The sequence below is a fragment of the Mytilus californianus genome, unplaced genomic scaffold, assembly GCF_021869535.1.
Source record: "Mytilus californianus isolate M0D057914Y unplaced genomic scaffold, xbMytCali1.0.p SCAF_1, whole genome shotgun sequence".
Lineage (NCBI taxonomy): Eukaryota > Metazoa > Mollusca > Bivalvia > Mytilida > Mytilidae > Mytilus > Mytilus californianus.
In genome coordinates, this window is record NW_026262581.1 from 125,958,839 (window position 1) to 125,985,845 (window position 27,007).

The window sequence follows — 27,007 nt, forward strand, 5'->3', positions numbered from 1 at the left end:
TACTGAGGAAACATTAAACGATAGAATTGGTTAAAATTCAATGAGAATTTTCAAAAATACATTCAAAATATCAAATAAAAATAGGGGTTTACGAGCCTTATTTTCCCGAAAAATAAAAAAATAAATAAATTGTCCTATCAATTTGAAATAATTATCTGCCCTTGTTTTAAAAAGGATTGTTTTCTGAAAATTTTAAATCCACTTTACAACAACTTATTTTTCGATAGTTTCTTCCTTGAAATTCAAATTTTATGTGTTTCTGTTGTATACTGAATGATAGTTGGTAAAATATTTTTAAACCAAAAAAGTATTTTGCAACATGCCCAGAAGGGATGCACAGAAAAGACATCCGATCTACCTTAATTAGATTTTTGTCGTAGAAACGTTAGTATTTGTGAATACTAATATTGTATATTTCTTGACAAACCATGAATTAAGCATTATATTCTTCAAATATCAGGTATCCTCTGCAATTTTTTATTCAAACTATCTATGGTGTTTAAAGAATGAACAAATCCTTTAAATAAACTTATTCTAAAAGGTTACCAATTCAATACTGTAATGAGATCTTTGAATATTGTTTTTATTGGTATAAAAAATAATTTTGTTATCTGTAAAATTAAAACCATACTAAATAGTATTGTTATACACATATGCACTTTCACGGTACTACAATCTGTCGATACCTATATTTTGGCATTGCACAAGGTCATATTTTATTCTGATTGTTAATGACGTCTTTACACTAAATCCGTGTAGGTTGAATTTGTACTGATTGATATTTTAGTCTTAGATACATGATTTCTTTTAATAGTTGTTATTGGCTTTGTACTTTGTGTCTTTTTTTATGTTAGGGATGTTTAAATACCCTGCCATTTCCGTTCTGTGAGATGGTAGATGTGTTTCTGCGTTGTATCGATCTGATGAGTTAAGCCCTATTCAATTGATTTTTATAGTTTGTTCTTATGTTGTGCTGTAACACCACTGTTCCAGGTTAGGGGGAGGGTTGTGCGCTCACAAATATGTTTATCCCCGTCACGTTCTTTATGTGCCTGTCCTAAGTAAGATTCCTGTAGTTCATTAGTTGTCGTTGGTTCATATCTGTCATATTTGTTTTTCGTAAATTTCTTTTGTTATAAATTAGGCGGTTAGTTTTCTCAATTGAATTGTTTCATATTTTTCATGTCGGGGCCTTTGCAGCCGACTATACAGTATGGGTTTTTCTCATTGTTGAAGGCCGTACGGTTGCCTATAATTGCTTATATCTACTTCTTTTGAACTTTGAGGGATAGTTGTCTCATTGGCAATCATACCACATCTCCTTATTGTATAAGTACTTTTTTTCCTTCTTGAAAAACGTTTCATACAAATAAAATGTTATGATTATTTTCAGAAAACCCCACTTGGTTTGGTGGCATTTAAACCGGTGCTTGACGGCCATTACTTAAAAGATATACCAGATAAAATGTTCCAGTGTAAGCAAGTTCACGCTGAATCAGTTCTTTTGGCTATGGCAAAAGATGAATTCTTTCCAGAGTGTAAGTATTCATGTATAGAAAATATTCAAAGTGTTATAACTCTTTGTACATTTGTTATGTTAAGTTTCTATTTCTCTCGCTTAGGTTGTAAAATTAAACCATGCGATATGCTCAAGTTATGAATTGATAAATCAAATTGTCCATAAAAGGTGTGAATAAATTTAACAGAGCCTTCTAAAGCAGTTAATAACACGCAATAAAGAAGGAGCATACCAGCAAAACCGGATACAATGGTGCAAAAGTACTTCTGGTTTTTGATTTAAGTTAAAGTTGCGGGGTTAAACGATTAACGAGTTGTTCCACCACATCAAATAAATGTTGTGTGCCAAAATTTGACGTGTATATCGTTATGGACTTGATTGGTGTGGAAATTTGTCGTGTATATCGTTATGGACATGATAGGTGTGGAAATTTGTCCAGTTTAATGACATTAAACTTAAGTGTCGATATGTCTATAGAATTTCTCCTAATTTTTCTCCAATGAATTCTTTTTTTAATTTGAGGGCGCATTGTCCAGCAGGAGTAAAATTTTAAATTTTAAAAACTGAATCTTTCAGATTACGGATCCACATATCAAAGAAAACCAGGTAAGTTGTTTGAATAAATACAGAAACGAAGATAGGCAACACTACAAAAAATAACTACGTAAATAAACACAGAAGAGAAGAAAGGCAACGCTACAAAAACAAACTACGTCAATAAACAAAGAGAAAAGAAGAAAGGCAACGCTAAAAAAACAAACTACGTAAATAAACACCGAAAGGAAGAAAGGCAACGCTAAAAAAACAAAGTATGTAAATAAACACAGAAAGGAAGAAAGGCAACGCTACAAAAACAAACTACGTGAATAAACACAGGAAAAAAGGAAGTCATAGCTACACAATCAAAATACGTAAGTAAACACAGAAAAGAAGAAAGACAACGCTACAAAAACAAACTATGTAAATAAACACAGAAAAGAAGAAAGGCAACGCTACAAAAACAAATTATGTAAATAAACACCGGAAAAAAGGAAGTCATAGCTACAAAATCAAAATACGTAAATAAACACAGAAAAGAAGAAAGACAACGCTACAAAAACAAACTATGTAAATTAACACCGAAAAGTAGAAAGGCAACGCTACAAAAAACAAACCACGTAAATAAACAAAGAGAAAAGAAGAAAGGCAACGCTAAAAAAAACAATATACGTAAATAAACAAAGAGAAAAGAAGAAAGGCAACGCTACAAAAACAAACTACGTAAATAAACACAGAAAAGAAGAAAGGCAACGCTAAAAAAAACAAACTACGTAAATAAACACAGAAAAGAAGAAAGGCAACGCTAAAAAAACAATATACGTAAACAAACACAGAAAAGAAGAAAGGCAACGCTACAAAAAACAAACTACGTTAATAAACAAAGAGAAAAGAAGAAAGGCAACGCTAAAAAAAACAAACTACGTAAATAAACAAAGAGAAAAGAAGAAAGGCAACGCTACAAAAACAAACTACGTAAATAAACACAGAAAAGAAGAAAGGCAATGCTAAAAAAACAAACTATGTAAATAAACACAGAAAAGAGAAAGGCAACACTACAAAAACAAACTACGTAAATAAACACAGAAGAGAAGAAAGGCAACGCTACAAAAACAAACTACGTAAATAAACAAAGAGAAAAGAAGAAAGGCAACGCTACAAAAACAAACTACGTAAATAAACACAGAAAAGAAGAAAGGCAACGCTACAAAACAAACTACGTAAATAAACACAGAAAAGAAGAAAGGCAATGCTAAAAAAACAAACTATGTAAATAAACACAGAAAAGAGAAAGGCAACACTACAAAAACAAACTACGTAAATAAACACAGAAGAGAAGAAAGGCAACGCTACAAAAACAAACTACGTAAATAAACAAAGAGAAAAGAAGAAAGGCAACGCTAAAAAAAAACTACGTAAAAAAACACCGAAAGGAAGAAAGGCAACGCTACAAAAACAAACTACGTGAATAAACACAGGAAAAAAGGAAGTCATAGCTACAAAATCAAAATACGTAAATAAACACAGAAAAGAAGAAAGACAACGCTACAAAAACAAACTATGTAAATAAACACAAAAGAGAAGAAAGGCAACGCTACAAAAACAAACTACGTAAATAAATAAAGAGAAAAGAAGAAAGGCAACGCTAAAAAAACAAACTACGTAAATAAACACCGAAAGGAAGAAAGGCAACGCTACAAAAACAAACTATGTAAATAAACACAGAAAGGAAGAAAGGCAACGTTACAAAAACAAACTACGTGAATAAACACAGGAAAAAAGGAAGTCATAGCTACAAAATCAAAATACGTAAATAAACACAGTAAAGAAGAAAGACAACGCTACAAAAACAAACTACGTGAATAAACACCGGAAAAAAGGAAGTCATAGCTACAAAATCAAAATACGTAAATAAACACAGAAAAGAAGAAAGACAACGCTACAAAAACAAATTATGTGATTAAAGACCGAAAAGTAAGGCAACGCTACAAAAAACAAACTACGTAAATAAACAAAGAGAAAAGAAGAAAGGCAACGCTACAAAAACAAACTACGTGAATAAACACAGAAAAGAAGAAAGGCAACGCTAAAAAAAAAACAAACTATACGTTTATAAACAAAGAGAAAAGAAGAAAGGCAACGCTAAAAAAACTACGTAAATAAACACAGAAAAGAAGAAAGGCAACGCTAAAATAACAAACAACGTAAATAAACACAGAAAGGAAGAAAGGCAACGCTAAAAAGACAGACTATGTAAATAAACACAGAAAAGAAGAAAGGCAACGCTACAAAAACAAACTACGTGAGTAAACACAGAAAAAAAGGAAGTCATACATGTAGCTACAAAATCAAAAAACGTAAATAAACACAGAAAAGAAGAAAGGCAACACCACAAAAACAAATTATGTAAATAAACACGGAAAAGAAGAAAGGCAACGCTAAAAAAAAACAAACTACGTGAATAAACACAGGAAAAAAGAAAGTCATAGCTACAAAATCAAAATACGTAAATAAACACAGAAAAGAAGAAAGACAACGCTAAAAAATCAAAATACGTAAATAAACAAAAGAGAAAAGAAGAAAGGCAACGCTACAAAAACAAACTACGTCAATAAACACAGAAAAGAAGAAAGGCAACGCTACAAAATCAAAATACGTAAATAAACAAAGAGAAAAGAAGAAAGGCAACGCTAAAAAACAAACTACGTGAATAAACACAGGAAAAAAGAAAGTCATAGCTACAAAATCAAAATACGTAAATAAACACAGAAAAGAAGAAAGACAACGCTACAAAAACAACTACGTAAAGAAACACAGAAAAGAAGAAAGGCAAGTCTACAAAATCAAATTACGTAAATAAACAAAGAGAAAAGAAGAAAGGCAACGCTACAAAAACAAACTACGTAAATAAACACCGAAAAGAAGAAAGGCAACGCTAAAAAATCAAAATACGTAAATAAACAAAAGAGAAAAGAAGAAAGGCAACGCTACAAAAACAAACTACGTCAATAAACACTGAAAGGAAGAAAGGCAACGCTACAAAAACAAACTACGCCAATAAACACAGAAAAGAAGAAAGGCAACGCTACAAAATCAAAATACGTAAATAAACACAGAAAAGAAGAAAGACAACGCTACAAAAACAACTACGTAAATAAACACAGAAAAGAAGAAAGGCAAGTCTACAAAATCAAATTACGTAAATAAACAAAGAGAAAAAAAGAAAGGCAACGCTAAAAAAAACAAACTACGTAAATAAACACCGAAAAGAAGAAAGGCAACGCTAAAAAATCAAAATACGTGAATAAACAAAAGAGAAAAGAAGAAAGGCAACGCTACAAAAACAAACTACGTCAATAAACACAGAAAAGAAGAAAGGCAACGCTACAAAATCAAAATACGTAAATAAACAAAGAGAAAAGAAGAAAGGCAACGCGTCAAAAACAAACTACGTAAATAAACACCGAAAAGAAGAAAGGCAACGCTAAAAAAAACAAACTACGTAAATAAACAAAGAGAAAAGAAGAAAGGCAACGCTACAAAAACAAAATACGTGAATAAACAAAGAGAAAAGAAGAAAGGCAACGCGTCAAAAACAAACTACGTAAATAAACACCGAAAAGAAGAAAGGCAACGCTAAAAAATCAAAATACGTGAATAAACAAAAGAGAAAAGAAGAAAGGCAACGCTACAAAAACAAACTACGTCAATAAACACAGAAAAGAAGAAAGGCAACGCTACAAAAACAAAATACGTGAATAAACAAAGAGAAAAGAAGAAAAGCAACGCTACAAAAACAAACTACGAAGACACATATCCTTTCATTTAGATAGAAGAATTTATGTTTTCTGATTTTTAATTCAATATGATATGCTTGCTCACTTTCATATTTTTTTGCAAAAAGAGAAATAAATTCTTTTAAAAACAAACTATAGAGAAACACTGCATTTGTCATATTGGACAATTATCCGTATATATATTGATAAATAAGACTAAAAACTAATTAAAAGAAGCATTAAAATTTCAATAACTTACACCCATTTCTGCTTAATATGCTCTACGTAGTCTTCTTAGCCTCTCATACGAGATACCACGTGATGACAATAATACATCATGAACTGTCAGTATATACAATGGGTAAAGATACCACTTGATGACAATGATACATCATGAACTGTCAGTATATACAATGATACATCATGAACTGTAAGTATATACAATGATACATCACGAACTGTCAGTATATACAATGATACATCATGAACTGTCAGCATATACAATGAAATTGTAACGAAATGTCGGTTCCCTGATATGGAAGTTGTTTCCCCTAAAATTGTGTGATGACGTTGTTTAAATCGTATCGATAATTGACTTTTTTATTATTATATATTTCTTGTATAACTATGTTTAACATTGTTAACTCTAAAACTTTTTATTATTCTTGCCTATGTTTTTACATTCGGAACACCTCTGAATTGTTTATTTCAATTGACGTACAATGACGTCAATTCCGGTTTTGGTCATTTAGGTATTTTCCAAAATGGTAAATGGTAAACGGTAAACCAAATCGGTAAATTGGTTTACCTAAGTATAAATACGGCGGAGAATACAGATAAGTCTTCAGCACGATTTTACCCTGGGCAAGTAACACTCGCTAATTCCAAGATATTTTGATATACGTACTGATACCATGTACCAGACAAAGTAGTAACCAGACAGCCAACACTATTACAATGTCCGAGGAGACGACGTCCGTATAATGTGGGTTTGTTAATTCCTTTACAAGTTACATTTAGAGAATAACTTCTCGAGAGAAACTTTATCTTTTGGCATTGAATTTGATTTACCATTTGCCGATTACCAAACTACAATTAGTAAACTTTCTGGGTATATTTTTCCGCTATCCATTTTCTTTAATTCACGATAGAAGGTTAATAAAGTATTTATCTGTTAGGCTAGAATACTGTTAAGTTATTTAATATTTGTATGTATTGTTGATATTTAATGCATCTTAAAGTTAATACAAGTTGGTTTTTATTTAACGAGTCTGTTATTCTTACAAACATCGATAGTTACCATACAAAAAGCTAGTATACTCCAATATACCCTTTTATATCCGAGTCATTACCTTACCAGAGGAACCAACCTTACCAGTGTGTATTCAGAATACCAGAGTACCACATAGTACCACGATACCAGAGTACCAAGCTGCCAAAGAAGGGTCACCAGTTATAACTTTTATTTCTTATATACTCGTACATTCTAACAAAACACATTTTTGTAGCAACGCACTAAGGGATAAACATTTATAGTTTAACACTAAGGCCCGACCGCTTGGTTTTCGTTACAATATCATGAACTTCAGTATATATAATAATACATCATGAACCGTCAGTATATACAATGACATATCATGAACTGTCAGTCTATACAATGATACATCATCAACTGTCAGTATATACAATGGGTAAAGATACCTCTTGATGACAATGATACATCACGAACTGTCAGTATATATAATGTTACATCATGAACTGTCAGCATATACAATGACATATCATGAACTTCAGTATATATAATGATACATCATGAACCGTCAGTATATACAATAGGTATACTTGAGAACATGCTGTTTTTAGTTTACATATTTATCCTATATGTTTATATAAAGTAATTTTTCCTTTCTTTCCAGGTGAAGATTTCGATTTTGACGGCTTATTTACTGAAGATAATGCAGGTAATTTGCAGAAAAGTATCCTATATTTCTTGGCAGGAATTTACTTTTATCGGTCAATAATATTTTGAAATCTATATGCAATGTGTTCCTTTAATGGCTTAAAATTTGGACTACTTCCATGTTTGAACTTTCCTAAAGTTCGTTAGATCCAACTTTAGTTATGTTTGTTATGTGTGGTCTAATTTACATTTAACCAACATTCCTTCTTATTTATATTGAGCAAAAAAACAATCGCTTACACCCCGCGAAGTCTTCCTTTATCGAATTATCCTAAATTTTACCATCGTTTTATTTATCAACTATAGGTAAACTTACTGCCATAAAAGACTTCTTCAACATAATCATAGATCCTTACCACGACTGACCCAAATTACCTGTTTGGACGATTTTTTTTTTAATAAAAATGGGATTCTGAATATTTCTTCTGTAAAATAAAAAATAATCAAAAGATTTTCCTGCAATAAGTTCGAAATTTTTATTATAATAACAAGGATTCAAAACGTGTAGCAATGCAAGGTTCGCGCGATTTTACTATCTGGTTTCGTGCCGATCAAAAAATAAGGCCTTACTGGTCTGTACAACTATATCTTGCCTTGATGCTGAACTGTACACCGATATACGAGACAACATGTGGCTTATTCTCTTCTACAAAACTCGTTAAACTAAAATCAGAAGATGAATCTTTGGTTAGAATGTGTATTTTAACATGAAGCGGACCACTTCCGCACAACCTAATACCTTGATAAAGTCATAAATTAAGTTCACCTCTGACGTCAAAATTTGACCGCCAAATCTTTTATCGCGTATAATGACATTATCCGAGCTACGCAGAATATTCAACATTAACACATACTTTTTACGCCTCTGTTACTGAATCATGTTATCATGTTTTGATATGCATGCAATACCCTTCCTGATAAACAGTTTTAAAATTAGAAGTAGATCTCTTAAGGGGTCAAGAATGTGAAATTAAATTTTCAGCTTATTTATCAAGAAGGATATATTATATCTTGTTAATGGATTTAGACGCTTCTGAATTTAGCCATATACAAACTTACTGCATTCTAATGATTTGAAGGGAAAAAAAATATTACTATGTTATTAGTCTTCAACATTTTTCTATCCCTTATCATGCAATTATGGTTTCACATCTAGATGTCGACTTGTATTGATTTTAATGAAATATGTGACTATCCTTTTTATTATTAAGGGTTTTTTCATGTTTTGCTCCCCTAAGTTCCATATGTATTTTTTTTCTTAAAAGTATGCATTTTCTGTCTTTTTGCAGTTTTTTTGTCGTTGTTGAAATAGTATGTAGTCCACACTAATCATTTGCTCTAATCATACAAAACTTCCTGCTAAGTAATTTAACATTTAGTTTATCTGCCCTATGGTTGTCTAAATTCTTGTATTGTATGTATACTTTAGTTTGCCTCAACCAAATGTTGTGAAAATAAATGGAGAATGTGTCCATGGGACACAGATGATACACCCGCTTGCATATAACGTTATAAAGGGCCATAACTCGAGAACAGTAAAAGTGACGCCACCCAAATTCGAATTTGATTTGTGTGTTGTGGTAATAAGCATTGTGTATAAGTTTCATAACATTTGGTTGAGGAAAACTAAAGTTAGAGAAAGGAAACCAATTTTGGGACGTACATACGTATGGACGGACGTACGGGCGGACATGGGTAACACTTAATGTCCCCTCCGGTGACGACGGGGCATAATTATACACAATGCTTATATCCAAACACAGATCAAGTTCGAATTTGGGTGTCACTTTGATCGTTCTCGAGTTATATCCCTTAATGAATAGCAGTTTCCGCACTCTAACTTTACTTTGCCATAACAAATGTTCTGAAACTTATACACAATGCATCAAACACAGACCAAGTTTGAAATTGAGTGTCGTCACTTTTACCGTTCTTGAGATTTGTCCCTTTATAAATAGAAAAATTGTCGAATTTGTCGTATCCGCACTCTAACTTTACTTCTCCTCCACTAAATGTAATGAAACTTATACATAAATGCTTATTACCATCAAACACAGACCAAATTCGAATTTGGGGTGGCCTCACTAACACCGTTCTTGGGTTGGACCCTTCATAAATTTATAAATGGAAAATTGCTAAAATTGCTGATTTGCGTACTCTATCACTATTACTGTTCGTAAGTTATCCCTCTCTATAACTGGACAAATTTCTCTTGTCCCCACTCTAACGTTTTATGTACTGACCAAACGTTTCATTTTTACGCTCAAAAGTTTGAACTTGTACATTGACTCTTGTATATTTACAACCGAGAGCATCTGCATCCTATTAACTCGTTCTTGTTTTATTTTCTTACAGAGCGCAAGTTAAAAATGGTGCATACTTAGTAATGATATTCTCTTCTTTTGACAGATACAATAAAAAAAGTATTTGAAGAATGGAAGAAAAATAATATTTCTACATATCCACATGTAAGACTGAATTATTGATTTATATAGTACACATATGTCTTTATGGGATGGCAATAAAAGCAAAATAGGAAAATGGACGATATTCTCCTTGAATTTGTACTAACTGGTCATTTATTGAAAAACTTTTCCATCAAGGTTATTCAACATTGTAATAAGATCTTTGAATATTGTTTTTATCCATAATAACGTTGATTTTGTTTTCAACTAATTATATAAAACATGTACTGCTATCCAGTTATGGTTTTACTTTTAAGATTCTCATTAAAACTAAACATGTACTGCTATCCAGTTATGATTTTACTTTTAAGATTCTCATTAAAACTAAACATGTACTGCTATCCAGTTATGATTTTACTTTTAAGATTCTCATTCAAACTAAACATGTACTGCTATCCAGTTATGATTTTACTTTTAAGATTCTCATTCAAACTAAACATGTACTGCTATCCAGTTATGATTTTACTTTTAAGATTCTCATTCAAACTAAACATGTACTGCTATCCAGTTATGATTTTACTTTTAAGATTCTCATTCAAACTAAACATGTACTGCTATCCAGTTATGATTTTACTTTTAAGATTCTCATTCAAACTAAACATGTACTGCTATCCAGTTATGATTTTACTTTTAAGATTCTCATTCAAACTAAACATGTACTGCTATCAAGTTATGATTTTACTTTTAAGATTCTAATTCACAAACTAAACATGTACTGCTATCAAGTTATTAGCACTTATGATCCTACATACTGTCGATACTCATATTTTAACATGGCTCAAGGTCATGTTTTTCTGAAAATTGCTTTAAGACGTCTTTTCACAAATACGTTTGGGTGTAATGGTCGATTCTATAGTCGGGGGGGGGGGGGGGGGGGGGACTAGCCTTCTGAAACTGCAAATATTCCTAAATCGGTACTTTTACTTTGTGTCTGTAGTCTTTTTTAGTTGTTTTTGTGCTTATTGCCAATCTGATGATTAATCCTTTCCAACAGGTTTTTACTGTTTGTTCCAATGTTTTTATGTTCCGCCACTGTCCCAAGGTTTGGGAATCAAGAAGAGTTGATTGCACACAAACTTGTTTCATCCCTCTCCCGGTTTAAGCGCCTGTACAAGACCAGGAGCCTGTAGTCCAGTGGATATCTTTGATTGCCGCCTGTCATAATGTATTTTGTTTGATGTTACATGTATAAGTTTACACCAGGCTTTCGCATGGCTGATGATGTCTGAATAACAGAAGACGCTTAGCTCTGTCGACGCTCCTTTTGGAGTTCATGGTTTGTCCGGTTAATCGATTTATGAGATTTGGACATCGTCAATCTGTATTATCCGGTGCCTTTTATGTCATACTTTAAGCTATTGGTTTCATTTATTGTTGAAAGCTGTATCATAACCACCTGAAGTTGTAAACATGGTCTTTTGACGGATAGTTGTTTCATTGGTTATCACACCACATCTTCTAACTTCTTATTAAAACATTATTATTAAACAAACTAACTTCAGTCAAAAGTTTTCTGATGACTGTTTAATGCAGTTGGAAACTTAATAGTTATATAGGTACTTGAAAGAGCAATTACGTCTTTTAAAAAATCAATATGCAGCCATTTTTGCAATAATTAAATTATTATGCTGCTTTTGTTGTATTATAAACCCGAGAGAAAGAACGGTCTGGGTTTTTTCTAACAGTCAACTTGTTTGTTCTTTTAACAGATCAGGTTTAAATACATAAAACACATGGTTTGAAATCATATACGTTACCTTTAAAAATTGCTTACATTATATTTTACTGAAACGCGTCAACTATTACACCAATGTCAAGTCCTTATAAAAAAAGATTGGTTGGCTTGAATTTTGAATTACACAACTAGTTTGATGTTGCTTCACCTAGCATTTACCCATATGTCCCTTATATCAACTTGAATATTTTTATCTTTTATTTCAGTATGCTCAGATGGCATCTGACGTCATTTTCTTCGCGCCTATGGTTAAACTGGCAGATATGATATCAGAATGGATGAAACGTGTATATCTGTTGAGTTTCGAGTATGTTTCTCAAAATCTTACAGGACCTGAGTGGCAGGGTATTTATTGTTTATTGATAAAAATATTAAAAAAAATTTAATAGGAAATAAGATTCAATGGATTTTTCTGCATTATTTGAATAGATCAATATTTCGTTTGGGAGGGTAGTTGGAATTGTTAAAATTATTTCATGTAACCATAGCATTTTAGTTTAAAAAGGAAAGAACAATTTTCTCTGTATCTATTTCACTTTAAAGGTCAAACACAGAAAAAATATAAAACCTATATGAATCTGGAATTCAAACATTAAAGAGTCTTATCGGATCAACCTTAAACAGGAACTCTCTAAAATTAAATTGAACCAGAGGTCTTCGTCGTGTAGAAGTAAGCTTTTATGAAACTGAACTGGAATTAACGCTTTTTCGATAATTACTTTTGTGGGGGCTTTTGTTAGTAACTGTCAAGTTAACGGTATGTTTATTTAAAATCTAATGAGTTATTTTAGGAAAGCCATTTTTTTACGTTATGGAGTTAATTATTAACAGTTTATATGTATATAGTTACACGTTCAGTTTCCCCATCATAATTTTTATGACATTAAGGCTTACCTTTTAATACATTGAAATGTGTTATAATTATCAATGGTTAAATTCACTTAGTAATACATTTTCAAAGTACCAATGCTAACTGGTGTACCATAGACACATTTTCTTGGATTTATATCACTTTTTTCAATATGTTATTTGAATAGCATTTCTAAGTTAACTTAGACTAAGTGCAAGTCCATAGAGAAACATTTCTCGACACGATGTCTTATCATTGAATCGTTTCTTTTTTTATGAGTTTTTGTCTTTCCTCGTTTTAATCTAGGTTTTAATCCAATTATTAAAAACAGAATGTCATCCAGCTTATAGAATAACCTTCAGGGAAGATGTATGAAATGAAACAAATCATTTTGCTTTATCCAAAGACCATCACCAACAACTCTTCAGGTCAAATTCCAAGGAACTTACTTTTTGATATTCATACTGCTTGAAATCACTGACCTTTTGTTCGGATTTTTTAAAATATTTTACAGGCGTTCCCCATGGATGGGATTTATTTTATGTATTTGGAGCCCCATTAGATGGTCATCCGAACCATGTCTACACACCAAGAGATGTACAGGTTTCCAAAACAACGATGAAATTGTTTAGTAATTACGTTAAATACGGGTAAGTACAAATGTGTATTGAAAATTTGATAACAATTGTTATACCATTTTATGTATTTAAAGTCATATAAAACGAATTTCTTGTAATTATAATATTACGGAAATTACTAAACCATTGTATGTATATTTTCCAAAGTAAGTCCTCTATGCACGATTTTTTACATTTACTACGAATCCTCAACGTCTAATCGACAAAACGTATTTCATTTAGTGGAAAGTTTAGCTGCTAACTTACTTTCGGGTTTTATTGCCGAAGTTTACCAATCGTGACCTTAATAGACAATCAGCACAGAAACAGTGACCACTGGAAAAATAAGTGAGATGACAGAGCGACGTTTAATTTTTATTTAAGAATATTTTCCATGTCGGCGTTTCCATTTTTTAATTTAACAATGTCATAACAATTGTTAAATGATTTGGCGAATTAAACTTTTTCTTTCAAAATTTACTCTATCTAACTTCCACATTTGTTTACGCTTTCTTATATCACGGTTTTTCCCTCGTACTTTCGCTGTGCGTTTGCCGAAGTTCTAAAGAGAAGTTCTCGTATTTAAGGTCACTGCTTACGGAAAAGCCATCGGAAAATTAGAGTACGGGAAGACAATAATTCAATAGCAGTACATTAGATTAAGTATTTTCTTTTCAAAGAAAGTTCAGGAGAACGTCTTCTGCAGTACAACTTCAAGTAAATGAAACATATTCAACGTTCTATTTACTTTTAAAGTATCATATGACTTTAACGGACATTCATATACCGTAATGAGGTGATCTGGGGTAATATTTTTGGTTTTGAAAGTTTAAGTCGTTGTCCTTTTTTGTTTAATATGAGGTATCATCCATCCATGACACAAAATCAGTACATGCACAGCAAAAACACACAAAAAGCAAAGGAACATCGCTTTTTATTGCTTTTTTTCATCTCATAGTCACAATGAGGCCTTCAACACTTGGTTTATTTACATAACTATCATCTAAAATTTAGATAGGAAAAAAGTTCTTACATGAAGCTTGAAATTTTTTTAGTAGCTAACGAGATGAAATTTGTAAGAAATTTCTAGCTTTGAATGCATGGTTATTTGATTTTTACCTGGTATGAAAACTTAATGCGAATACTAGTATGATATATAAAAATGTTCAGATAACTTGGTCTGCACTAAAAATTTTGCCAGGGATCATTTGGTTGGAAGTTGGTTATTCACGACTAAAATATCCACGGTGAAATATCTGATTGCAAATGACGAAAAAGCAAACATAAAGAATTATGATAGTCAACATCATATACTATGTAGAATATTTTAGTATGTTGATCGTGTCAGTACCAAAACACCGACCACCAGCAGTTGTATCGACCCATTGCTAGTAAATGACAATATCACTTTTGAAATTTCGTGCTTCTTAAGCGCTTTTCTTGATTTATTTTCATCAGGAACGCTAAAACATTAGCATGGGATGTATAAATACGTAGGAACGTTCGGAGCTACAAAAATGTATATGACCAAAAAGAACATAAAAAAAAAAATCTTAGTTTCTTAGTAATTTATTAATCTATCAATAGGAAATTTCAGAAAATGTAAACAACATCATGTCAGTACCAATAAAGCACCAATTTTTGAGCTGATGATACCCTTGGGGACTAAGATTCTAAATGAGTACATGTCTATCAATCAAACTTATTGATAAATAGGCTAAAAAGTGAGACCTTCAAAAACTTTTTTTCAGGTATCTTAGTGTAGATGGTAAGCGACAACTAGATATGTATAACAGTACGACGAAATCATTTAATAAGCTCCATTACCAAGCTGGAAAACCAGTGGTCTCAGCTGAATACAACTTTAGAAAACCAAGAATGGATTTTTGGAACAAATATTTGTTTACTGAAGAACCTTTTACGTGCAATAAAGCTTGTAACGTCGAATTCAGAATACATTTCTTTATATGCTGCTTATTAGTTGTGTATTTATTTATCTGATTGACTACCTCATTGATACAGTTGTGTATATAACGAATAACATGTAAATACATATTGTTATATAAATGTAAATTGTAAATAACTGATAAACTATTTTTCTGTTTAGCCATGGAAGTAATGTACTTCCTTATTTAGCAACAATATGGAATACTTTCTATAGCTGACGTCGTTATTTTCTAGCGTAAAATATGGCAATCAAGTTTTGAAACTATCAAAAAGTCGTAATTTTATTTATTTCTTTTTCATACAAAACAATTAATGAACATGTACTAAGAGAATATCATATTGCTTTTCAATTTCACATTCGTATCAACCCGAGACATCAATATAATTCTAGGAACTCTGCAGGAGGGCTTAAATTGGTGGCGGGTTGATACGGTGTGTGATATTGAAAAAAAAAACCCGTATCATATGCACTTTATTATATACTTAGTAGTAAATACAGGTAAATTGTATGTGTAATACAATTGATGGCAATCGTGCTGTATCAGCCATCCGTGATGATATCGATACCAGTCACTGTTGCAAAGGCTTTATCAAACCCCTAATCTGTATGACGTCACGTAATCGATATCAGTCACGGTTACAAAAGCTTTATCAAACCCCTAATATGTATTACGTCATGCACCTAATATGTCTCGTGAAAAATACATAAGAGAGATTAGCTGTACTTGAGTTACATGTATATAATAAAGTGTATATGATATGGCTTTTTCAATATCACACACCGTATCAACCCTCAACCAATATAATCCCTCGAGCAGAGCTCTTGGGAGTATATTGGTGTCTCGGGTTGATACAAGTGTAATATTGAAAAGCCATATGATATTCTCTATTTATTATATACATCAAGTAGATGATTTTTCAGGTGACGTGACACAATACATATTCGGGGTTTGATAAAGCCTTTGCAACCGTGACTGATATCGATTACGGCATGACATATTATTTTTTTTTGTGATGGATCTTATAGATTTTCATTTGTTTTATTCAAATTAGAAGAGTTTTATAAAGGAAAAAAGGAATTGTTATTTAAAATATTCTTGGTGTATTGTAAATAAATGGTTATTTGTTTCGAAATAAAAGTGTATTTTCATTTGTTGAAATTAAATGTTATTCCTCGCAAATTACAATGGGGATTTGCCTTTAATGGTTTTTTTGTCGAGGCCAGTTTGTTTATGGGGCTCATTAACATTTGTAATTGTATTTTTGTCTTCTAAATTTTTTGTTCTTGGATAAAGCTGATGAGAATCACTCATTAACATGGTCCAAGGACACAGTTATCGTCCTTTGGTTTTCGTTGTCTACGAATATAGTCCCTAGTGTGAACAGTGTATAACTTGCATTTTTTTTTGATACACTTTCCCAATTTATTTCTTAATATTTTATGCATGAAATATTAAGTAAGGGGATGAAATTACATGTTAAAAAAATTTGGGTGCTGAATCTTTATGTTAAGTAGTGATTTGGTCCAGTTAAAAAAGGTCAAAAATTAGAATGTCTGAAGCTGTCAAACTGAATTTTAGCCCCCCTTAACACAGAATTGTCAATATTTTGAGTTAGAGCTGGTAGAAGTTTCTATAATTTTTATATTATTTGTATCAATAGTAGTACACTACACTGTAAAAATCTTTTTGAGATAGAGCAGGTGCGATTTTTTTAATTTGAATTTATTGTCTAAAAGAAATGCACTAGGAAATAACTGTGTTCTCGGGCCTAAGAGATGAATTCCGTAAATGTAGATTCTGTACTTTGGCAACTTTCCTGAATGGTTTGCTGGTTTCAATTTGTCAAACTCAATAAAAGTAAAGGATTTACATCTTTGTTTGACAGAAATTCTGTTAAAATGTCCCATTTCGGCATTATACGGCTAAAATAAGCATTTTAAAGCAGTTTCCATTTTATGCCTAAGAGCCATGCTGACTTTCTATCTGACAGCTTTTTATGTTCCTGATATTTGTGTTTCTATGCTTAAATCAAATTTAATTAACCATTTGTGAACTCGGAATCTAGAGAAAAGTAGATTATCACAGAAAAAATGTGCAGAATATTTGTATTTATGTCCCTGGTTAAACGGCCTGTTTGATGTATGTGAAATGTGAAGAGCTTTGTACATAAAATCTGTAGTCCATCACAAATATTTCACTAAATCTGTAAAAAAACCACTTTACAATGATCAGTACACCCTATTCATTTCATATGCTACCATAATTTTCTTCTTTAGGATAGTAAGTGGTTCAAATATATGCCAAATGAGACTAAAACTACATGCAAGTTTTCCATTGAAAAGTGAAAAACTGGTCATCAGACCATACTGTCTGCAAAAAAAAGTTGAATTCAAGAGTCCTTTTGCAATTAGACTTCTTGTATCATGACATCTTAGCATAGAAATGAGTAAAAAGTAACAAATTTCAATTTCTTATAGCCTCTGTGTGCATTTTTATATGTAAATATGGGCTACGGCCTAAATCGACTCTAAATAATTCTCAGTCTTACATGGCCTAAGACCATTTTATACTCATGTGGTATGCTTTTTGTAACTTTTCTTTACATTCAAAGTACATTTAATATATATGAAAGAATAATGTATGGTTAAAAAACTTCAAAAACTTCAAATTGGTTGAAAAAAATGCATGTTTATGTAAGGCTTCCCTTAATTCGAAAATCTCTATTTTCAGGCACAGGCTCATATAAATTTGACTTTTGAATAACTGTAATAAATCTGATAAATCAAATGAGTGTTCCGTTGCTTTTAAAACTTATTATATTAAATTCAAGAGTAATTAAAAAGCAAATTTTTGCAATATTTAAATTTTTTAGGCCAAAATCTTGACAGTTGAAAATATTTGATTTAAACGTCAAAAATAAACATCCAAATTTCAATATAAAAATGGCCCTAGTTTCTATAATATATATCCTATGGCCATGAAACTTGGCCAGCTATCTTATAATTGCCTAAGCTTAGGTCATGCAAAGTTTTATTAAAATTGGTCAAGTCTTTCTATCCTATTAGGTCCAAGGACACAGTTATCGTCCTTTGGTTTTCGTTGTCTACGAATATAGTCCCTAGTGTGAACAGTGTATAACTTGCATTTTTTTTTGATACACTTTCCCAATTTATTTCTTGATATTTTATGCATGAAATATTAAGTAAGGGGATGAAATTACATGTTAAAAAAATTTGGGTGCTGAATCTTTATGTTAAGTAGTGATTTGGTCCAGTTAAAAAAGGTCAAAAATTAGAATGTCTGAAGCTGTCAAACTGAATTTTAGCCCCCCTTAACACAGAATTGTCAATATTTTGAGTTAGAGCTGGTAGAAGTTTCTATAATTTTTATATTATTTGTATCAATAGTAGTACACTACACTGTAAAAATCTTTTTGAGATAGAGCAGGTGCGATTTTTTTAATTTGAATTTATTGTCTAAAAGAAATGCACTAGGAAATAACTGTGTTCTCGGGCCACATGTGATGTGTGTAATGATACATATATATTACTACTGTTCGACGGTTACTCCCCTGTCTGTATCGTTGTTTTTCAATTGGTAACCCCCCCCCCCCCCGCGGAGGCTACCATCCTCGCAGTATTAACTGCTTCGACATTGGCGTGATTTAAATGGCACATTAATCAATATTAGTTATAAATAATGTGCATGTATCAACTCCATAAGGCAACGTTGTCCTTGGTTTGACTTTTTTTGTTGATGTCAGTATGTTTTGAAGCTGAAACATGTTGAGTATATTTACTATTCCTCTCTGTAGCATAAAAGAAGATACTAGTACTCCAGAAACACAAGTTGTGTGAACTGAAAACTGTATCATATGTTTCTATTATCATTGAATACGAGTAATTATATTTTCATATTACTTGTGTAAAGTGTAGGAACGCCAAATGTTTTAATACAATTGCAGATGAAAAAGTCTTAGATTGTATGTACTCTAAAAGATCTTTGGAATTTTTTAGTATCCACATCTAAATCAGTCCACCTCTAGAATATGTATTTTCACAATAACTCTGAAGCCCGGCTTTTATGGCTGATAAAATTGATGTTAATAATTTAGAAAAGAGGTTTCGTGGACCACTTGGAAGACCCAGCAATATAACTTTGTTTGTAAGGACACTTATATAGTTTAGGTATCCAATACAGTGAAGGGAGATCCAGTTCTTCATCTTTGGTTGAAATTCCAAAGGTACATAGAGCATTTAACGGCTTTTTATTTTGTAGACGCTCGTTTGGTTATGGAGAACAATAACATGTGTGTATTTGGCTTTTAAGATTTTATGTTCTTCGATAAAGCTCCTGAGGGTCATTCAGAAGCACATGTCGTGTGCAATGAAATCGGTAAACTACGAATATATTACTGCTGTTGGACGGTCAGTTACCTTTCTGCATCATTGCTGTTCAATTAGCTGCTTTGACATTGGCGTTATTTAAATGCTTCATTTTGACCGTAAATTTTTGATTATTGATCAAGTGATATAACAGTTATAACTAATGTACATAATTTTAGCTATAATGGTTTACTTTTACAAATTGTGACTTGGATGGAGAGTTGTCTCATTGGCACTCATACCACATCTTCTTATATCTATGTATCAACCCCACCAGGCAAAGTTGTTCTTAGTTTGACTTTTTTTGATAATAGATATAAGAAGATGTGGTATGAGTGCCAATGAGACAACTCTCCATCCAAGTCAAAATTTATAAAAGTAAACCATTATAGTATGTCGGATTTTGTTTTCATGCTGGAAAATGTGGAATGTATTTGCTATTTTTCTCTTTAGCATTACAGAAGAAACTTGTGTAAACTGAAAACTGTACCATATGTTTGTATTATCAACGTGCACTGAAAGCTGTTGGTATGATCATTGAATACGTCGAAAAAATCTATTCAATCAAAAGATTTTTTTCTTTTTCTTATGTTCATCAACATGACGGGTACTTTTATTGAAAAAAATATCTTTTAGCCTGTTGACCCCATGTTGTTTTCTTTTCTTTTTTTTGGGGGGGGGGGGGTTACATTTTCAAACGGTGGTGTTGAAAGGTACGTCTAGTTTTTCTATTCTACTCTATCATGTTGGCGCAAGTCCTGGTAGTCTGTGCATGTACTGATGGTTTATATTCTGTTAATGTGTATAGACGTCTACCAAACTGCTACGTATAATACCTTGTCACCGAGTTTGACTTGTTGTTGGATTTTAACATTACACTGTGTGTAACAACGAGAAAAGAATTGGATACCAAAGTTTTTAGAATGGTTCGTGTTGCTAAATATTTAGGTCTCGTTCTATTTTTATTTGATTGGTTTTTTTTTCTTTTGAAAATTCGTTCCTTTTCTTCCAGTCATGGTGTCAGTCCTACGATTTTTGTCCCTCCCCTAGTATTTACATTAGTACTTTTTTCATCAATATAAGTTAAGAAAAAATCATAAACGAATGTTTAGAATTGTGAGAATTATACAATTTCTCTCCCCTAAATACTTATAAAGCTGTATTTCCGTTTCAGGTTGTTTGTAAAAAGCAAAATAACAAAAATACCGAACTCCAAGGAAAACTTAACACCGAATGTCCTTTATCAAATGGCAAAATCAAAAGCTCAAACACATCAAACGAATGTAAAACAATTGTCATGACTTGGTACAGGCATTTCCTGATGTAGAAAAAAAACCAATTGAATTTTGAAGTTTTGAATTGAATTCCGATATCGATTCATTTTTTTAAAAATATGAATCACTACAAGATACATAATAGCAGGCATAGACATGTAGATGCATTTTCACTTTGTTCCCACACTTTTATATGGCTTACAATGAAGAAACCGTTGCTGAATTATATCTACTGTTATTTACAATCACCGATAGTAGAGGCTTGCATGATTTCATGTTAGTAGGTAATAAGTATTTTGAGTTAGCTTTCATTTAATGCGAACATTCCTTGATACGGTATTGCATCCGTAAAATTATCTTATAACCACACGTTGAAAACCTACGTATAAAACCAAACGTTTCACACATTTAAACGTTTAAAACAGACACATATATGTCATAAGTCAGAGAGAAACCGACAAAATCATAACAAAAAACGAAGAAAAGACAGAAAGAACAACTGTCTACAAAACACTGCATTCAAAATTGAAGACTGACCAGCACAAATTTAGATTTCATTGAAAATGGAATTTATCGAAAATATTATTTGTAATATTTCTTGAAGAAAAATAGACATAATTCGTTTAAACCACCTTTATCAAGATTATGTAGGTTAATATACTAATCTACAACAATTTAAAATTCAAAATAGGTACATAACCTACAGCGCTGGACATAACATCGTCAGCTCCACTTATTAATGTATTACGCCACATGTTCAAATTCTTTCAAAATGTTTAATCAACATACCATTTTATCAGTAATTTTTTTCTTAGTTATCTCAGACAGGCACGATAGTCTGCATTCAATATCATCATGTAACATTTTTATTGGAGTTGGCATTCACCATCGATTTATTATTGTTCAAGAATTTGACCTCCTGACTACGAAATTAAACAGACAGAACGTAATTAACAAGCAACGTTTTCAATTAACAATAGCGTCAGATTAATAATTTTTATGAACAATAATGACTCTTGATGACAGATGAGAAATGTTACCAATATATTGCATTATCCTTATTATGTAGTTAAAGTTGATGATCTATAGATACTATTTCAGTTGCCTGATCGAGCATCATAGTAGTAAGTCTACTTAACTGATGAAATGACATTCATTGATATTTTCATTGTGACAGTATTGTGCTTTATTAGTGTCACATCAACGAATGAATGGAATCCAATTAGGAATACACTGTATGGTGAAATTCGTGGGAAAGTAACGTCTAGGCTCTCTGGAAAACATGTCGAGGAATATCTTGGAATACCATACGCTTCGCCACCAATTGGATTACTACGGTTTGAGGTAAGCTGATTTATTTGATTTAATGTAGTATGGGAATCTTGTGCCACATTGAATTGCAAATAACAGCAATAAATTGGTGAAAGTTGTTATTGAAATAAACACATTTTTTTCTGAAACTTTTGCTTTATAAGGGGAGATAACTAAAATACATAAAATAAACTTGGCCTTTTTTACACAGGCTGGTCTGACGATTTTGTGCAGAGTTATGGTCATTGAACTTAGAAAATTCACTCAAATAATTAGTTTTCCTCATTTTTTCGTCATGCTTGAAGATATTGATATGATAATTGGTACATAGTTTTATCATGACAAGTTACAGATCAATTTTGAATTTTGTTCCGGTTTGACAATTTTGTGCAGAGTTATGGTCCTTGGACTTAGAAAATTCACTCAAATAATCAGTTTTCCGCACTTTTTTTTGTCATGCTTGAAGATATTTATTTGATGATTGGTATATAGTTTTATCATGACAGGTTACAGATTAAGTTTGATTTATGGTCCGGTCCAATGATTTTGTGCAGAGTTATGGTCCTTGGACTTAAAAAATTCACTCAAATAATCAATTTTCCACATTTATTTTTCGTCATGCTTGAAGATATTGACTTGATATTTGTTATATAATTTACACCATGACAAGTTATAGATCAAGTTAGCATTTTGTTCTAGTACAATGAATTTTGAACCCGTAGGGGACTATGTATTGTCAGGCAATACTCACAGAATGCTTGTTAAATAGTCCGTTTCTATGTATGTTGGCGTCTGTTTTTGTTGCAGTTCAGCGTTTCTGTTGTTCCGTTGTTTTCCTCTTATAGTTGATGTTTTTCCCTCGGTTTTGGTTTGTGACCTGGATTTGTTTTCGCTTAATCGATTTATGACTATTGGACAGCGGTATACTACTGTTGCTTTTATTCATTCTTAAAAACAATAAATGTAGCACAAACATATAATCAATTTTGCAAACGCAATTTCAACATAATTTAAATCTTAGCTGCTAATGGACTAGCGTAATTCAGTTCAAACATGAAATGTGTCCTTGTATTTATTGTGAATAATAATATCAATTGGATCAAATAATAAGACCAACATTATTGTACCAAAAACCACCTTATTGTCGAAATAGTGCTGAAATATTATAGTCCAGCAATTTATAGTAAGAAGTTTTCTTTTTATTTGCTAGTTAACCTGTTAATTCTAATGCATCGATACCACTTTTTCCTCTTGATACAATTTAAGTCGAATGAGACCTCGTGCAGTGTTGTGAATACTACTCATGTGAACGTCATTTCACCTTTTTCCTTATTTCAGAGGAATTGTTTTACTTTTTTACGTCAAAGTAAAATGTTCCGGATGCAACTAGTTTGAAGAGCACTCACTTACAACATATAGTGAGTTAACATTTTTGAGTTTGAAAGCTGAAGATTTATAATGTACACAGTGCTACATAATAAAAAAAAGTGGACTGATGTGAAAATAATATAAAGTTAACTCAAATTAATGATATCACAGAGTAATTTATAAAATTTGCTGGATAAACTTGACATTCACTACACCAATCTTGAACACCAACGAATGTTGAGCTTACTCAGTATCCTAATAAAATAATTTACTAGCTTCATCTCATAAAGGCTGTCTTCTAGTTTTTAAATTGTCTTTGCAAGAATGATTGAAAGCATGTTTTCGCAATATCTCGCATTTATTATTATGATATTCAATGCAAGTACTTCTCTTTGTACTAATTGTTCAAACGAAACTTTTTGTTTTCATTTTCAGCGCACTGTTCCACCTGTAAAATGGTCTGGCATTAAGGATACAGTTTCTTTACCCCCTGCATGCTTACAATACGGATCTGAGTACATACATGTTCACAGAGAAGGTTTCAATGAGTTTGATGAAGACTGTTTATATATGAATATATATGTTCCAAAAGTAAGTATATTATACGAAATAAAAAACTAAAAATCTCTGTTTATCATATGAAGTACCTTGTTGTGTATTTTTGGATTAAGTAAAGAACTCTATTAATCATGGTTTACCAGAATTGTATTACAAGATTCTGCTTTTAAAATGTTTCTTATACCCACCAGTAGCTGCTGTATATTTTCCATTCAGTAAAAAATTCAAAACAATTTCGTATTTCCATTTCATATGGATAATATTGAATGACCCTAACATTCTTCTTGCTTTTGACAGATTAAGCAGAAATCATTACCGGTGTTGTTATATGTACACGGAGGATCTAACATTGCAGGTATGGGCGCCATGTTGGATGGAGATGTTCTTGCAGCACATGGGGAAATCATCGTATTAACATTTAATTACAGGCTTGGTATATATGGTAAGAAGTTTGGTGGAAGATTTGAAAAAACAACACAATTTTATTATGCTAACAAGGGTTTCCTTTTATTCACTACATTTTTTTTGTCTCGCTTTTGCCGAGCAGTTGGTTATTTTATCATTGGCAACTTGTGGTTGGCTGGTTCAAACCTCTTCTCTAGTTAAAATGAATTCAATGATGACGTGAAATCATAGTTTCCAGCCGTATTTGGTATATATATCTAAAGTGGAATACCCCTGAATATTGTGCAACATGACACCATATTGTTTGCTCTTTTATGGGGTAAATCAAAATAGCAAGGTCGGAGGAAAAGCTATCCAATAAAATTCAAAACGGAAAGTCCCTAATCAAATGGCAAAATCAAAAGCACAAACACATCAAACGAATGGACAACAACTGTCATATTCCTAACTTGGTACAGGTATTTTCTTATGTAAAAAATGGTGGATTGAACCTGGTTTTTTAGCGCTATACCTCTCACTTGTATGACAGTCGAATCAAATTTCATTATATTGACAACGATACGTGAATAAAACAAACAGACAAAATAGGTAAAAATGTCAAAATAGGGGTACAGCAGTCAACGCCGTGTCACAATTAACAATTTAACAACCTCGTTCATTGCTTACTTATTTCTGTATTTTATTTTTTCAACTGGTACTTATCAACCAAATTTGCGACATTATAGAGAAATCTGATACTGCTTAGTTTAATTAGTCCATTTATTACAGAGAAGGGCATGTAGATCGGCAAAATCTTAGAACAAGCCCTTTTCTTTAGAATACAATCCCACTACAGATAATTATATTTTATAAGAGACAAAAAACTTCATGGCTCGAATATCTGTCAATTCTTCATAATGAAAATTGTGTCTGTTACAAACATATGAACATTCAAGAATTGTACACGTGGGAGTGCCCGTTTGAATGGTTTTACACTAGTAATTTTTTGGGGCCCTTTATAGCTTACTGTTCGGTGTGAGCCAAGGCTCCGTGTTGAAGACCGTACCGTGACCTATAATGGTTTACTTTTATAAATTTTGACTTGGATGGAGAGTTGTCTCATTGGCACTCATACCACATCTTCTTATATCTATATATGTGCTGAAATTACAAAAACATAAAAACAGTGTATTTTTTAAAAATTTTATTATTGAACATGAATAATGTAAAATTTAGATTGACCATCATCGTGATATCAATCCAAAACGTGTTGAACCATGCCCAATAAAAGGGAGAGACAATTGACGAATTATTATTCATGAAACGCCAAAAAATATCACAACATTTATATATGTATCCTTAATATGTCGTGTATTTTTGCAATAGTGCCACAACAACTATCACTTGCACTTGCGACTTTCCATTCCTTGACGACCCTATAGGTCCATTGTTTTCTTAGTTTTTTTATAGTTTTTTGGTAGAAGGATTTGTTTATGCAGAAATAAGAGGGTTTTTGTCCCCGGCGCAACGCGTTGCAGTTGACATAGAAATACCGTCCCTTCCGTCCGTCCGGTCTTGTTAGCACTCCCACGTGTACAATTCTTGCCTCATTTTTATGAAATTTATATCATAGGTTTATATCATCAATATATTTGATAAAGTTCGAAAATCAGTGCCGATCAATTATTTTTGTCCCCCGCATAACGTGTTGCGGGGGACATTGAAATACCGTCTGTCCGTCCGTCCGTCCGGTCTTGTTAGTCATCTCGCGTGTACAATTCTTGCAAGATTTTTATGAAACTTATATCATAGGTTTATATCAGCAATGTCTTGGACAAGTTGGAAAATCAGTGCTGATCAATTATTCTAAAAAGAGTTATGCCCCTTGAACAATTAATTATATTGAAAATTGCATCGTTAGCGCTCTCATGTGTACAATTCTTGCCAGATTTTTATGAAATTTATATCATAGGTTTATATATCATCAATAACTTCGAAAATAGGTGCTCATCAAATATTGTTAACGAGTTATGCCCCTTGGAAATATTAATTATCACGGAAATCGCATTACATTTGCTCTGAATCCTCATTTCTCTAAGATATTTATAAAAAAAAATTAAAGAACAAAAAAAAAGTATTTTTAGCTATTGCCCTTATACCTGGGATAGATAAAATATGAAATATGTCCATCGCGGGGGGGGGGGGGGGGGGGGGGACATTGGAACTCTGTTCTTTAATTTTTTTTATTTCATGATCAGATATGGATTCTTTAAAGTATTCACTTCGACGGTTCCATCATAACCGTATTTTTCTTCAGGG

General features: G+C 32.1%; 2 protein-coding genes across 2 annotated transcripts in view; both read left to right on the forward strand.

Annotated features, from left to right (window-relative positions):
* The window catches only part of LOC127733192 (neuroligin-4, X-linked-like), a 37,454-nt gene extending 20,898 nt beyond the window's left edge, over positions 1–16,556 (forward strand). The window contains exons 6-12 of the mRNA XM_052242533.1: positions 1,394–1,538; positions 2,096–2,125; positions 7,749–7,793; positions 10,202–10,260; positions 12,199–12,337; positions 13,357–13,492; positions 15,211–16,556. Coding sequence (XP_052098493.1) covers positions 1,394–1,538; positions 2,096–2,125; positions 7,749–7,793; positions 10,202–10,260; positions 12,199–12,337; positions 13,357–13,492; positions 15,211–15,460 — 804 coding nt within the window. The 3' untranslated portion in view covers positions 15,461–16,556. The remainder of the gene's footprint in view (positions 1–1,393; positions 1,539–2,095; positions 2,126–7,748; positions 7,794–10,201; positions 10,261–12,198; positions 12,338–13,356; positions 13,493–15,210) is intronic.
* Positions 16,557–24,290: 7,734 nt separating this feature from the next.
* The window catches only part of LOC127733201 (neuroligin-4, X-linked-like), a 63,127-nt gene continuing 60,410 nt past the window's right edge, over positions 24,291–27,007 (forward strand). Inside the window, exons 1-2 of the mRNA XM_052242535.1 lie at positions 24,291–24,337; positions 24,602–24,746. Coding sequence (XP_052098495.1) covers positions 24,317–24,337; positions 24,602–24,746 — 166 coding nt within the window. The 5' untranslated portion in view covers positions 24,291–24,316. The remainder of the gene's footprint in view (positions 24,338–24,601; positions 24,747–27,007) is intronic.